At 32.6% G+C, this 14953-nt stretch overlaps 1 protein-coding gene across 3 annotated transcripts in view; it reads left to right on the top strand.

Annotated features, from left to right (window-relative positions):
* LOC113376793 (nuclear factor 1 X-type) overlaps positions 1–11994 on the top strand; it is a 49790-nt gene extending 37796 nt beyond the window's left edge. For all 3 annotated transcript variants that reach the window (XM_026616852.1, XM_026616853.1, XM_026616850.1), the window contains 6 exons: positions 1003–1242; positions 2716–2928; positions 5140–5423; positions 7475–7675; positions 10248–10650; positions 11858–11994. In XM_026616852.1, coding sequence (XP_026472637.1) covers positions 1003–1242; positions 2716–2928; positions 5140–5423; positions 7475–7675; positions 10248–10650; positions 11858–11979 — 1463 coding nt within the window. In that variant the 3' untranslated portion in view covers positions 11980–11994. The remainder of the gene's footprint in view (positions 1–1002; positions 1243–2715; positions 2929–5139; positions 5424–7474; positions 7676–10247; positions 10651–11857) is intronic.
* The last annotated feature ends 2959 nt before the right edge of the window (positions 11995–14953 follow it).

Raw genomic sequence — 14953 nt, 5'->3', positions numbered from 1 at the left:
TTTTCTAAAATTTCATTAGCTGTCGATCAATGAAAAAATCAGGACGAAAAAATGTACAGAAGGATATAATTATAAGGATATTAACTTTTTTATACTTTGAACGGTCGGAAAGGTCTGTCAAGACCACCCATACATTTTGTATGAAATATACGCTTTTTCATATATGTAAACCAGTATTTTGTCTTTTTTCATGGTATTTTCTATTCAAACTGCGTTGTATATATTCTTTGCTATGTGTTATATCATGAATGTTAGTATTTTCATGACGAGAGTTCCTTGAAAACCTACCAAACTTATTGGTAATCGCAAACACTTAAAATCGGATGAGTAATGCACACATTATCAACAATTTTTCTACCCGTATTGCATTCGAAATTTTTTTTTGGCAAACCTGTAGTGAAATTATATTTTCACTTTGAGTTTTACAGCTCATTTCAAAGTCGACGCATCTCATTTCGTTTTCATTTGAATTTCACATTTATTTCAAAGGCGCCGAAAAAAAATAAAATTGTTTTTCATTGATATAAAACAGAAAAATTAACAAAAAAAACAAGGATTTTTTCATATTTCTTGATTTTTTTTATATAATATAATATGTAATATTTTTATCATAAGCAAGCTCAACAAATGCAAAAGACGGTAAGAAAAAGAAAAAATCAAAACTATAAATATTTACTATTAATAATCGTTAATATACTATAAGACACCAAAAACTCATTTATTCCATATAAATGCATGTAAAATAAATAGTGGTCCATCCAGACCTTTCCGACCGTTCGAAGGTGAAAAAATATCCGACCGACGGAGGGTTAAGTATAAAATTTGTACTTTTTAATCATACTTGGCTTCTCGATATACATACAGATCAATTGCAAACGATGAAAGTAATTTGATACAAATCAAATTCGCTTTGAAAACTAATAAAGTAATTAAAAAACAATCAGATATTTTATAACAACTTTGGATATTTTTCTCTATCTAATCTAATTATTACTATTGTAGCGTCAATACTGCAAGACACATCCGGTGAGATGCAGAGTATAAAGTTGGAGCATGGCGGCGGTGGAGCAGGAGGAGGCGGCTCAGGTGTAGTTAGCAGCGGCGCTTATTATTGCAACAGTTACTCAAGTCCCGTGTCTGTCTCAGTACCTGCTCCTTCGACACCAGGCGCGCCTTCACCTCAAGACCGTTTGCCTCAATCTGCCGCGATAGTTGTGTCCGGAGGCTACAGTGAGAACTTTAGTAATTATACTGAAAATTTTAGTGAATTCAAAAAAATAACTTTAGAATACGTTGATTTAGTGACTTTGGATCTGTGGAATTATTCATTTTTCAATACCGTTGTCATCAAGATTTATTTAAATCTGACATTCTTATGTTAAGGTTTTATACAAAATTTTGAGTCCGTGACCGAAATAATCTAACCGGACATGTAAAGTTGTATTTATAATTATAACTAAAAGATAAATGTCAGTAACTTTGCTCATTGTTCTGTTACTTAAAACGAGTTCAACCTATATCTTCACAAAGCTTTTAATAATAAAAAGTGAGTAGCTGTAAGTGGAATTCTGTTTAAGGCAATTAGGGCATCGTGCCTTAAGACAAATTGCTGGAACTTCCCGTACCGCAATTCGAAATTCGAGTAATTAAAAATAATCATTATTAATAATCAATAAAAGTTGATCAATGATTTGAAACTTTTAATAGAATTTGGAACCATATTAAATCATTCTATCTTAAACCATTTAATTTAAAATGTTTTGGAAATTCTGAACTTTTTTTCAAAGCAATCGTACTGCTTTAACTGCATAAAGACGAAATATCAAAGCGCGTAAGCGCCGCGTCGCCGTCTAACGCGTAAACATTGGTACGTAACCCATAGGAATGTAAACAAAATTTATACTTATTGTTAAAATCTCTATAAAATATCTGATAATTTGATGTGCATATCTCTAATGTTCATTTTTGACCGCCAAATGGCTCATTTTTTTACTTTTTCCTCCACATCTCCAAAGTCGTTGGACCTGCTTTTCCAAAAATTAGAACAGTTCATCAGTTAGTCAATACAAATAAAATGTTTTTTGAATTCGTCAAATCGGACGCTCCGTTCTCTTAAAAACTGAATTACCGTTTTCGGCAGTTTTTGCCTCGTATCTTCGGAACGGCTAGACCTGCCTTCGCCAAAAACTAATCAGCACGTCTCCTTATCAATACGAATCGAATGTTTTTTGAATTATTCTAATCGGTTGATCCGAAATCGTCGACGAAAATTTGTATCCGAACATACATACCTACACGCACACACACACATACATCCATTTTTTCTAAGGTATGCCAAAATGTTCAGAAGGTTTTGAAACGTAAAGATCTATAAACATTTTCATTTTCGATTTTTTTGCGATTACTATAACTTGCGCTACGGGAAGTTAAAAAAGTGAATTCGATAATGCTTAATATTATAATATTCATAACCAATAAATGCTGTTTTAGAATTGTTTAATGCCTAATATAAAGACTAACTCTCTGTGATACTAAATAAAATAATTTTTGAATCACTAAACGATATGAGCAATTTATCGTATTAGTATATATTCCATCCAATTTTAATAGCACGAATTTATATCCACGAATATCGTCTATAAGTTCATATTGTAAGCGAAGTTAACCTAATATAAGGTATAAGTTGGTATATTAAACCAAATTATATTTTTTCAGCGGACCCGCGCACGATGCACATGTCAACATCGCCCTTACTGAGGTCAAGTGGCGGCAGTAAGGTTGACGCGTGTCCATCGCCCCCGCCTATGTCCGGAGTTTTTCCAACGGTGTTAAGCCGTCCTGGTGACTCATCTCATGACTCGCTCGCGATGCAGCGGTCGTACCCTGGACACGCGCGTCTCCTTGTTCAGGGCAGAACAAATGATGATGGTGAGTTTGATATTTTACCTCACAAATTTAATAAAATTATCTGTCAAAGGTCGACAAATATTATAAAATACTGGACTTTTTTTAGTCTTCAGTAGTTGCGTAAATGCGTTTTAGAGTTTAAGTAATTCATTTTCACACAATACGATCTAGATCAGTGTTTCCCAGCGTGGGGCGCACGCCCCACCGGGGGGCAATTTGTAATTTCATGGGGGCAATTTGAAAATTTTATTGATTTTAATGTAATGTAGTATAGCATCGGTAAAACAAAACTTAACAAAAATTAACAAAAAAAATGATTCTTAGATTTAGAATAATAAGGTGTCCCGGTTTGGCCGCGACGGTTTTAGTTTTCAAACTTGCTTTCCTTGTGCCGGAGTTATGTTTTTGCCGGGTTGACTTGACTTTTTCTCATTACTTTATAATAAAATTGCAACTACCCATTATAATCTGAAAATGATACATGCAATAAACTTTATATAAATCTAACAACAACATTATGAAAGAGAATATTGCGGGATGCAACAATTCTTTGGGTTCCAGTAGCCCTTCACTAATTATTTTTAACTTCCAATTTACGAAAATTACCAAAAAAAATAGGTAAATCAAGTTTCTGACTGCTTGGCATAAATGCTTTAAGGTCAGTGACAAGACTCGACTTGAAATATGCACAAGAAAAGTAAATATGATGTGAGTTTTTTACTCGCTGTCAGTAACTATGGCTAAAGATGAAATTAATTTAAAATAAACTAATGTTTATTTTATGCTTAAATAGTACAAGGTTGACACTAAGCGCGGCTTTTACTCTTATTGTTAGATTGCTTCAAATGATTCTTTAGGTTTGTTGAGGTTGAGGTAGTAATGTATAGTGAGAAATGAATTTTTATTTCTGCAAATGGTAAAACGATCATCCCAAAGAATAGGTGCTGTTTATGTTGTCGAAGCCTTAAAAAACAGCTATGTTAAAATTGGTTTTGAAAATGTCATTCTGGTAATTTTCCACTCAATGCTGCTCTAAAGTGCTCTGGTAATTAAAGCAATAATCGATTGGGCTAATAGAAACAATTTGGCTATGTTTAAAAATTATTGGGGGTTGGTGAAAAATTTTCTCCACACCCACCAAATGTTCTGTTTTAAAACCCTTGAATTTAAAAAAAATCATGATGGTGTCAAATTGTGTCTAATTTAGTTTTTGCTAATAAAATTTTCGAGAAAAAACTAGAAGTTTTATAAACTTGGGATAATGATGCTTCTTGGAAAATAACAAAAGGCCATCGATCAAAATGGTATACGTAGTTATTTAATTCCACGCAAAAATTGTCTTTGATTTTCTAACTGAAATGCGCACTTACTTAGTTGCCAACGATAACTATCAATTTCTAGGAAAAATATGCGCATTTACTTAGTTTCCAATCTGATAACTAAAAAAGATTTAACAAAAAATATATAAAATTAAGATATAATTTCGTTCTGAGTTAAGAAAATGTCACGTAGATTCGTTAAGAAATGGCTTTATGAAGAAACTGAAACCAAATGCCCAAATGTAATCATATGTACAAAAATCTGCTATAATTTATTGAAAAAAAAGCTTAGATTAGAACCTAATATAAAATCTTTGTTTTAGCTCAAGTATTCCATTAAATGAATTTCGAAAAAAACAGTAATAAAATTAGTTTGGAATTTCCGTAAGTTGGCTTATTCCGAAATTTTACTTATGATGTTTAATAACAATTTAATAGCGATTTCATCTTAAAAGTTATCATTCACATTTTTCCTGGGAGAAAAAAAATTGTATGGGGGGGCATAACGTTTTTATAAACCTCAAGGTGGGGCGGGGCCCAAAAAAGGTTGGGAATCACTGATCTAGATTCTTTATTTGTACTGTTCCTAGTAACTACTATTTTGAATATATAGACAAATTAAAAGTATAGTTTTAAGTATAGGTTGCTGTACTATGATTATAGTATATATATAGAAAATTTCAATACAAGTATACTAATAATATATTCAAATATACTATTAAACAGATAAATAAATAAATAAAATATGATTCCTGAAACATAGAAACTCGGAAAATCATCAGAACATAAATATTATGTAATTTTTCTCGTCAATTCTTAGTAAACACACAATACCTTCAACGTCCGTGTACGTACAAAAACCAAGAAACCGATATTAACTCTGAATTGAATTCGTCAGAATTTCATTTTCCAGTATCTGGTTTGTCGCATATAACCAGCGGTCTGGTGTCATCCCCGTCGCAAGTTGGTTCGACGGCGGCGATATTCTATCAGCACAGCCCTGGCGGCGGCGGTAATGGTGCATCTGGTGCAGGCAACGGCGTTGTATCCCAAGGCGGCAATGGCAGCGATTCGCTGCATGCAGGCCACGGGTCCACTGTCAAGTATGCAGATTCGCAGGTCAACGGGCATGATACGCTGTCGGACTTCGTCACGTTCGTCTGCCAGGAGGCCGAAAACGGAACGCAAGGGGCTCAGGTCAGTACTTACAGAATAACTATACATTTATATGATGTGCTACGGCTTAGTTTGTTAAATTAATTTTACTTAATTATTGTTCATAACATATATTTAACACGTTAATCACCATGTCAGTCATGTGCGTCTGACGCTTAGGAGTTTATATGTTTGACATACGCGATTTGCTAGAAAAAGAGTCATATATGTAAAAAATAACGTTTTCCAGCAATTTTGGCAAAAAATTTTTTGACGCATTAAGGGGGTATTCTAGTGTAGAAATTCAAAAAAATCGAAATTTTTTTTATATCATATTATAAAAGTTTAACTATCTAAGAATATAGGTACGAGAAGGTTTTTGAAAATTTGAATTATTTTCGGAGATATAGGCATTTTACTGACTCGGTCTTCATACTGGTTTGGCTTCACGCAAAACTTTAAATGCGTTTTCCTCAGAACAGACTTTTTCAGTACTGTTGACACGATTTCTCGAGTTTTAATTGACCGATTCACTTGAAATATTCAGAGAGTCTAGGATAATCCTCCGAACTAGGATTATCCCCAAATTCCAATTTTTACTAATTTAAAAAAAAATCGAGAAACTCAAAAAAACAGTAAAAAAAATACGTTTTTTTCAAACAGTCGCCAATTTGTAAAAAAATTTTTTTTACTCATCGCTAGTTCGGAGGACATCATTGTAGATTAATAATCTTTTTTATTTTTTGCATTTCCGATGACTAGGAGGGCTGAAATCATGTCAAGACTGATTTGCAAATTTTTTGAGACCACCCACTTTATCAGCTGCCAGTTTTTACAATTTTCAACTTTTTTGTTTTTTAATTTTTGTTTTGTATTTTAATAATATTAATAAATAAGTGGTAAATAAATGGATAGTAAAAACATTCATTGCTTTCTTTTACGACACTTTAAAAATGACCTAAAATTCATCGCTCTCTACTAGAATACCCCCTTAAGGGGTACAACTAGTGTGAAATTTTCAAAAAATCGAATTTTCAATTTTCGATAGGTTATACCTTTAAAAATATCATACCAAAATTTTAAATCGATATCTTAAATAGTTTTTGAGTTACAGCCATTTAAAGAGTATATACATAGTATATTGTATTACGATCATTTAAGCTTTAAACGCGTTTTTCGAAACAGCATTTTCCGAATTTGCTGCAGCGATTACTCAAAAACAAATGATCCGATCACTATCAATTTTTTTTACATGTTCTATATATAGTTCTGCGTAAAATGAACTATCGATTTTTGATCGGATCAAAAATCGAATTTTGGCAGTCCAAAAACGACCAAAATTTTGGGTAAAATTCGACTTTTTTTTAAAAAAAAACGCCGTCGTTTTGTCAATTTTTGATTTTTTTATCGTAGTTCATTTTACAGACAATATTATCTAGTTTAACGAGATTTTTTTTTTAAATTTCATCCACGTAAGAAGGCCGGAATCACTGCAGCAGTGAAGGGCCTTTTTTTTGTCGCGCCGTTGGAGATCGTCGATAAGTTAAAAAAATATTTAATTTTTTTTTTCAAAAATTTTACTATGTATTGTTAAAACATGTATAAATATATTCCTAAAATTTTGAAATGATTGATAAAATAGTTTTTTTAATATAAATTCCCAAAAATCACCTTTTTTTAGGCGGTTACACTAGTTGTGCTCTAGTTACACTAATTGTTATTTTTTGTTGATTCTTTTTTAACTAAATTATCCGATGAAGTTACCATGGCCCATATGATTTTTTTTCTGATATCGCGGTGATTAACGCGTTAAAAACACTTCATATGAACTGTAAAAAACATTTTATAAAGGTTTTGACCTTTACAATAGTCTTGTAATCCAATTAGTTTACCTTTGAAAATAAATACAATTTATTCTAATAAAATATTATTACATACGCAAATCGGTCATAAATTATTTTGTGCTTTATTATAAATTTTCTCTCAGATTAAGTAATCCCTAAAATAGATTAATCTAAATAATTGAAATAAATCAAATATATTTAAATGTCCCAGTTTGGAGTCAATATATTATATTATATATTTTTCACCAGTTCGGCATGCAAGTGCAGAGTGGTCTCTCGCGCAGTCCCAAAGCGACACAGTACGGCCAATACAGTGCTATGTTACCGCCGCCGCCACTGCCGCCAATGGCACGACCTGTTGCCATTATCCGGTCGACAGCGGATCTCGCTAGTTCGCCGCCCGCATCGGTAACGCCGCCTGACGATGGATCTTCACCCCACGATCAGCAGGTAATGATTTCGAATATCGATTTGATATGTAACATTCAAAAATTTGCATTTTAATCAAATACGTTGCAAAAAACTATCGTGTTATGCGAATCAAAGGACTAAAGCCGGCGACAGACGTAACTGTATACTTGCGCAACCTGCAACTTGCACATGTATTCTGTAGCGCCTGTGGGGTGTTTTTTGCGCAACTTGACAGACTGCTGCAAGCGAGCAGGCATGAGCACTTTTCGATTATTTTAATTGCGCAATCATTCAATTCGGCAAGTTCATTCGTCGGCCGCGTGTGGCACCACATGTTCCGTTTTTATTTTACTTTGTAGCGAATTCATAATACAAGTTTATGAAGTTATCGACAATTAAAAGTTATTAAATTAGCCTTCTGAACACTTTGAATTTTCTTATGATGCTGTAAATATATAAATTAATAAAAAAGATATATTTTTAGGTTATGTCTTGATGTTTCTTAGTTGACATTTGTGATATGCTTGCGCAAATACTTGAACATAAACTTGAGCCGTCTGTGGGCACTGTGAAAATACGCCTGGTTGCACATTCATTCAGTTGCACATGCATACAGTTACGTCTGTGCCCGGCTTAATACAAAAATAGAGGCTAGGTTCCAAGAAATTAAGAAAACAGCAATTATATTATTATAATAAAGATGAATATATTTATTTGTTTTAATTAGTAATACATATTAAATGAATGTAATAATATTTTCATGATCGTAGCGATTCTTATTAAGTGATATCCTTAACAGTAAACATTTTTCTGTATTATTTTTAGATATTTACTTGCTTTACCTTATACAAAAAATTTGATTTCGATTGCTTGCTTTTAGTATGACATGACTCTAACTATATACAGTCGGTCAAGTAAGAGCGTGGCCGACTTTAACGACAGTTAATGAAAGATTTCGGTCTAATTCTTTCGTGAGCCGATAAAGTGAAGCTTTGTCTTTGATGCATTGTCAACAAAGGTTTAGTTGTCGTTGATCTGTTGAGAAAAAATAAACGCCATGAGTGCTAAGTTACGCGTCGCGCTACGAGGCTGCGCCCTTTTGCATCCACCCAAATGGTCCCCAATTGTCGCAATCAGCTGCTGCTAAACATATGAGAAAGTTGAAGGCATTTGTACAAAATTTGATTCATCTATATAAAGTTGCTAAAAATGTCGATGATTTATCAGAACGTGGTTCAAATAAAAAAGAAGAAAAAAGAACAGTGAATGTGTTTTTGCGGAATCCTGCTCTAACACTGCAGCAAGAACGAGCAAAATTAATAGAAAAATGTTTAGAAATATCTATAAAAATATCTTCAAAACTATCTGAACCTTTCTTCGTATTCATGATCTGAAATGGCGCAACACAACGGGGAAGCCTCTGACGACTGAAAAACATGTGCTTCTTTTCCGCTTGGGCACATGAAAATATTGATAGAGATTTTGAAAATGCCATTTTTACTGATAAAAGTTCTATATGAGCACGTACTGCCCTCATCGAGCCATTAAATTAAAATACGAGCCGTCAGACTAGAATAATCCGTTAAATTAGTAAAAAGCAGACGTCGGAGATGCCAGCCAATTGTCGACCCCGGTGGTGACTGGACACATATTGACCAAATTGCATCATTGCTTGTAACGTATACAATGCATATATAAATATTAAAAAATCATAAAATAATTATTTTTATAAATTAACACGGTCACGCTCTTACTTGACCGACTGTAAGTTAAAGCAAAAATAAACATTTGTAAAGTTCCCGTTTAAATTTTGTGCTTCGTTTAAGCATCTTCGTTTAAGAAAAATATAAACTAACAGTTCTTGTAACCCTAGGCTTTTTGCTGTTAAAAATTAGATTCGTTTTTCGAACGCAAAATGTTAAAATGAGGTATCTTTTGCACTAGTTTATTGACCTGTTGTACGGTGATTTCATTAATTTTAGGCAAAGTTTGCTTTTGATAGCTTTATTATGTTTCATATTTTGTTATCAAACCGTGTTGGAGTTAAATCTTGCTATAAAAGCACCAGTGGTTTTGTCGAGCCGGAATGCGCCGGAACGTCGTTCCTTCCGGTACTTACTTATTGAACCAGAACGCGTACCGGAACTAAATATGATTTCTGTGAAGAATTGTTGAATTGGATGATAAAGAATTATTGAATTGGCTGACGTATTGAAAGAAAAATAAAAAATGCTGATTTTTTTCTAATTTTTGACAAATTTTTATATGTATAAACAAGATCTTGAACCGAACTCAAATCGGAACAAACTGGCTTGTTTTTCCGAATCGTAAACCAGAGTCCGTAACGTTTTTTTCTTCTGCTGAACTGAAATTCTAACCAAACCGAAACAAATACGAGTACCGGTCTTTTAACTTCAGCGTTCCGCTGAAAAATATTAGCACGACACCACTGAGAAATACCCATCTTACACCGTGTATAAGATGAATTCTTGAACCATATTAGAGTGTTACAGAAGTATTGCACTATATGGGGATTAACTGCGCCTTGAAATTTACCACAATTAATCACTATAGCACCTTAAAATAATCGTTATTCATTTTATTTATGCAGGATCACAACAGCGTGCTACAATCGCATACTGATATGACGCCTTCGCCACCTGTTTCGCCACGAAAGAGTCCCTCCCGCATACCAAGTCCGTACTCCGCCGGTCCGGCGGGAGCCACGGCGGGAAGAGATTACGCTTTTAATCATTTCCACGGGCAACCTGCACAATTGTTTAGCTATCCGGCAATCAGTTCTATGAGTGGTATGTCAGGTGTTATTAGTCCTACGAATTTGTCGCTTTACGGAACGCCCGTGAGCGCTGCGAGAAGTGCGGCTCGAGGTGCTGTACCGCGATGGAATCCACCTTTCATAACACTTGAAGAGGATTTCGGTATGATGACGCACGGACAAATGCCGATCTCAAGTAACAATCCAGACACTAATTCTGTTATACTCATGGACGAAGGTAGGCTATGTCTATAAACAAGGTTTTAGGATTTTTTAATTATGATATCATGTTTGTGTCTGTGACATAATTATCTAAATTTAAAACTAGCTATCGTGCCTTGAGGCACAATGAAACCTCTCGTACCAGAATGAAATTTTTAAAAGTTTTACAATTTTTAAAAACTTTGAACAAATTTGATTTTTGAATTTTCTTTTTTTAAAAGTTGGACTTTTTGAAATATTTGATTTTTAACATTATAAATCTTGGTACGGATCCCAAAGAAATGCAAACAAAATTTGTACTTACTACTAAAATTTTTATAAAATATCTGATTATGTGATGTGCATTTGTCTAATAATTATTTTTGATAGCCAAATAGCATCTTTTTAACTTTTTTTTTCGTTAATATAAATAAAATGTTTTGAATCATTAAAATCCGACGCTTCGTTCTCTCAAAAACTGAATTACCGTTTCGGGCACTTTTTGTTCCTTATCGTGGAAACGGCTGGACCTACCCCGGCAAAAAACTAATCGGCACGTCTTCTTGTCAATAGGATTCGAATGTTTTTTGAATTATTCAAATCGGTTGATTCGTGTTCTCGAAATCGTCGACGAAAAATTGTTTCCGCACCATAGACCTTATGCTACATAAATATAAGATATGCCAAATGTAGTATAAGCTCTATGATCCGCACACACATACGAACATACACGCGCACACACATGCACATCCATCCAGTAGTGTTGTCGAGCCGGAACGTCGTTCCGGCAAATCATTTTTTGGCCGGAAAGCGTTCCGGCAAAACAAATCACTACATATAGAAAGTGAATTTTATAAATTATAATTTAACTAATTTTTATTAAATGTTCCTATTATTATAATAAGCATACATATATGTGCACAAAATAGGTTTTGTAATGATTTTTGTTTCTTTCCTTTTCGAACGGAACCGGAACAAACATGAGAACCGGTTTTTAAACCGTTTTTTTTAATTTTAGCGTTCCGGCAAAAAAAATATTAGCACAACACCACTGCATACATCCATTTTTTCTAAGGTATGCCAAAATGTTTGCGATTTTTTGCGATTACTATAACTTACTCTGCGGGAAGTTAACAAATAATCAATTATTATTATATCAATGTTGAAATCATATTAGACAGGAGCGTGTTTGGTTCTTAAGGATAATGACGAATGTGTATTTTAAACCAATATTCGACTTACAGATCGTTTCTTCCAATCGGGGGGCGATCCGATGGAGCAATCGAACGCGCAGAGCATTATTCGCGACCACGAAGTTGCCACTCTCACTAAAGCGGATCTCATTTTGTCACCAAAATCGTCCTGAGTAGAAAGCATCCCGAAGCTTCCGGTAGATAATATAGTATACTGATAGCTATGTAAGTAATTTCATGTATGAAATACTAATAATCAACGATCCCGTTGCAAAAAGAATTGGCACGACGTAAGGCCTAAATATTGTTGAAATAAATAATGTATATAAATATTATATAAGGATAATTCAAAGTGTCAAATGAAATAATATTTTAATCGAGTACCATTAGAATTAAAAGAAAGTAATCTCGTTATATGGGCGCCAGATTGCTCTTTGCTCGCTGTCGTATCGTGTTGATTCGCACTTCGAGTCAAAGTGATAGTAGCCTCAGCAAAGACTTTGAAGCCCGATTCTGTGACAATACTATAAATACAATACAATTAATGCTAATGGATGATTTCAAACGCAATATTACATGGTCGCAACTACCTATTTTAATAGACAGCAGGTCAATTTGTCTTTTATTCTAGGTAGTGTTGTTTTAATTTTTAATTTGTTAAAAAGTATTTTGCCTTTGAATTCCATCCTTTAACATTATCGCGTTTTACGCCTATATACTAGTCCAAGTTGTACTTACTATTTAATATGCTTTACATTTATTATATATTTAACATGTATACCTTATTGATTGCAAATACTTACTCTTATAAGGAGATATTCTTAAATATTCTAGTGTACATTTTAAAAAGTCTGACTTAGTGAAAGCAATAATTAATATAAAAGATTTATTTCGACTTATGATTTGTTGTTAAATGTTATAATATACGATAATCGCGTGTGGAAAAGAAGGAACCTAGCAAATTATTACAGCGATAGGCTACGCTTATTAAATAAAATATACAAATTATTAGATAGGTATACAAGATATTGGGATAATGTTCCCGCCGTCCGACATACGACTAGCAACTAGTTCGATATTATAGTGAGTTCGATCTTGTGCCCTTTAATAAATTTAAATATGAAAATTCTAAAACATTTTTATAAAAGCTGTGAAGAAACGACGTTAAAATAATTTCTTTTGTTAATAATGATGTTAAAAATTCGAATATTCAAAAAATGATTCAATTATATTGATTTTGAAATATTTAGATGCGTTAGTCAATTCTTATAGTCCAGATTATGCAACGCAGCAGCTGTAAATTTTAAAAACCTATTATGCGCATAAACGAAATATACCCTAAAGATATTACAGAACAGCATAACATTTAATATAGTGCTGGCTTAGTTTGAACACTACGTCAAACTTCGTAATAAATACTATCTAATATAAATATCTTATTGTTAATACAAAATGTTAGTGAGTTTTTAAGATAATATTTTTACCTATACAAAATGGTTATTTTCAGTGTTTTTATATTGAATTTTAATACGCAAATTAGGAATTCATTTCAAAACTCAGTGGTGAGTTCTTATGATATATTCTGGTCAAAATATATCATAATATTTATATGAGAATGTTTCTTCGGTAATAAACTTAATTCAAAGTTAAATAAATACCGGAAGCGTATACCAATAATTTTGATAGATTATTATTTGTTGAATAAAATAATTGCGTTTATTATTAAATTTATGTATATATCAAGTTTTTTATAGAAGAAACATCCATTGAATAAAATTTTGCGAACTCTCTTCTGCTTAAATATTATATTCTTATTATTAGACATTTATTATCTACATAGTATTCAATTGGTTAAAAATCTATTAAATAATTTATTTATATAACTTTTCACTACACTATACGATTGTGCATTATGAAAATTTTCTTTTCGTAGAAATAAAGCTACTAAACTTGCATTTATATGACACGAACGCCATTCGTTGCGGCACATTTTCAAAAGTGATAGGCTATATTTATATGCTTAAAAGAATCAGCAATCATTTGTTTCACGATTTGTTTGAAACATGTTTGATGATTTTTTTAATGGCAATTGGCATTGGCAAATCTATCTTTCATAAATATTAGATTGAAATTTTGCTGTGATAAGAAACACTTTACGCGATAATAACAAATCTCAAATATCAAATATATGTATATATATATATATATAGATATATATATATACGTGTGTGTCTTATATAACTATGGAAATTTACATTAGTACCATACGCCTTTGGTTATGGCACAATGTACTATTTCTCATAATAGTATATACAATATGCTATTCGTACATAAAATTTTAATTTGGCGAAATTAATTTCTACGATTGTTTAGTTTTACTTTTTAATACAAGCGATAAAAACTATTTGAAAAAGTGCGATAACGTAATTACTACTTGTTGTTTTGAGACCTAAATATCGGCCGATTTGAGAAATATTAATGACCTTATCTTAGACTTCAAAATAAGATAATAACAAAACGCAATATTTTGTCTTCAAATTATATCATGATTATACAATTGTGCAAATGCGAATAAAATTTAACACGTTGACGGACAATTGCGGCTATAGCCGTCAAAGTGAAGTTCACAATGTGGCATGACTGCTATAGCCGTCCAAAATGAAACGGTCGTTTTTAGACACTACGGCTATAGCAGCACAAATGTGCACTTACTGGCGTATACGTAGAAGCATAGTGTCGTGTTTTGAAAACATCTTTTTAGGTTGAAGTTCATATATTATTTCACCTGTTATACGAGTTGCAGATTCAGTATGCACATGGTTGTGAATGGAGTAGTGCGATCGTGTTTTCTATTGAATTTATAGTTCTTATTGATACGTTTAACGATATTTATTATTATTTATATAACTATACTGGTATGTATTTGTTTATTATTCATTTTATACTTTAAACAGAAAAGGATCTACTGGATGTAGCAGTATGGAAATCTTTCTACATTTCGTGTAAAACTCCCAAAAATACTTTGTTGCATACAAAAATTGCTTGTTTGAACCATTAAACCTGTCATTTACGTTTTTAAATTTTTGCTGTTATAGCCGCAACCTAATTAAAGGTACTAAATTAATCAAAATTAAGTTTATTTAAGCA

Source organism: Ctenocephalides felis, unplaced genomic scaffold, assembly GCF_003426905.1.
Source record: "Ctenocephalides felis isolate EL2017-DRISC unplaced genomic scaffold, ASM342690v1 CF-g0.4_SCAFFOLD_01886, whole genome shotgun sequence".
Classification (NCBI taxonomy): domain Eukaryota; kingdom Metazoa; phylum Arthropoda; class Insecta; order Siphonaptera; family Pulicidae; genus Ctenocephalides; species Ctenocephalides felis.
This window is presented reverse-complemented; position numbering and strand designations above follow the sequence as displayed.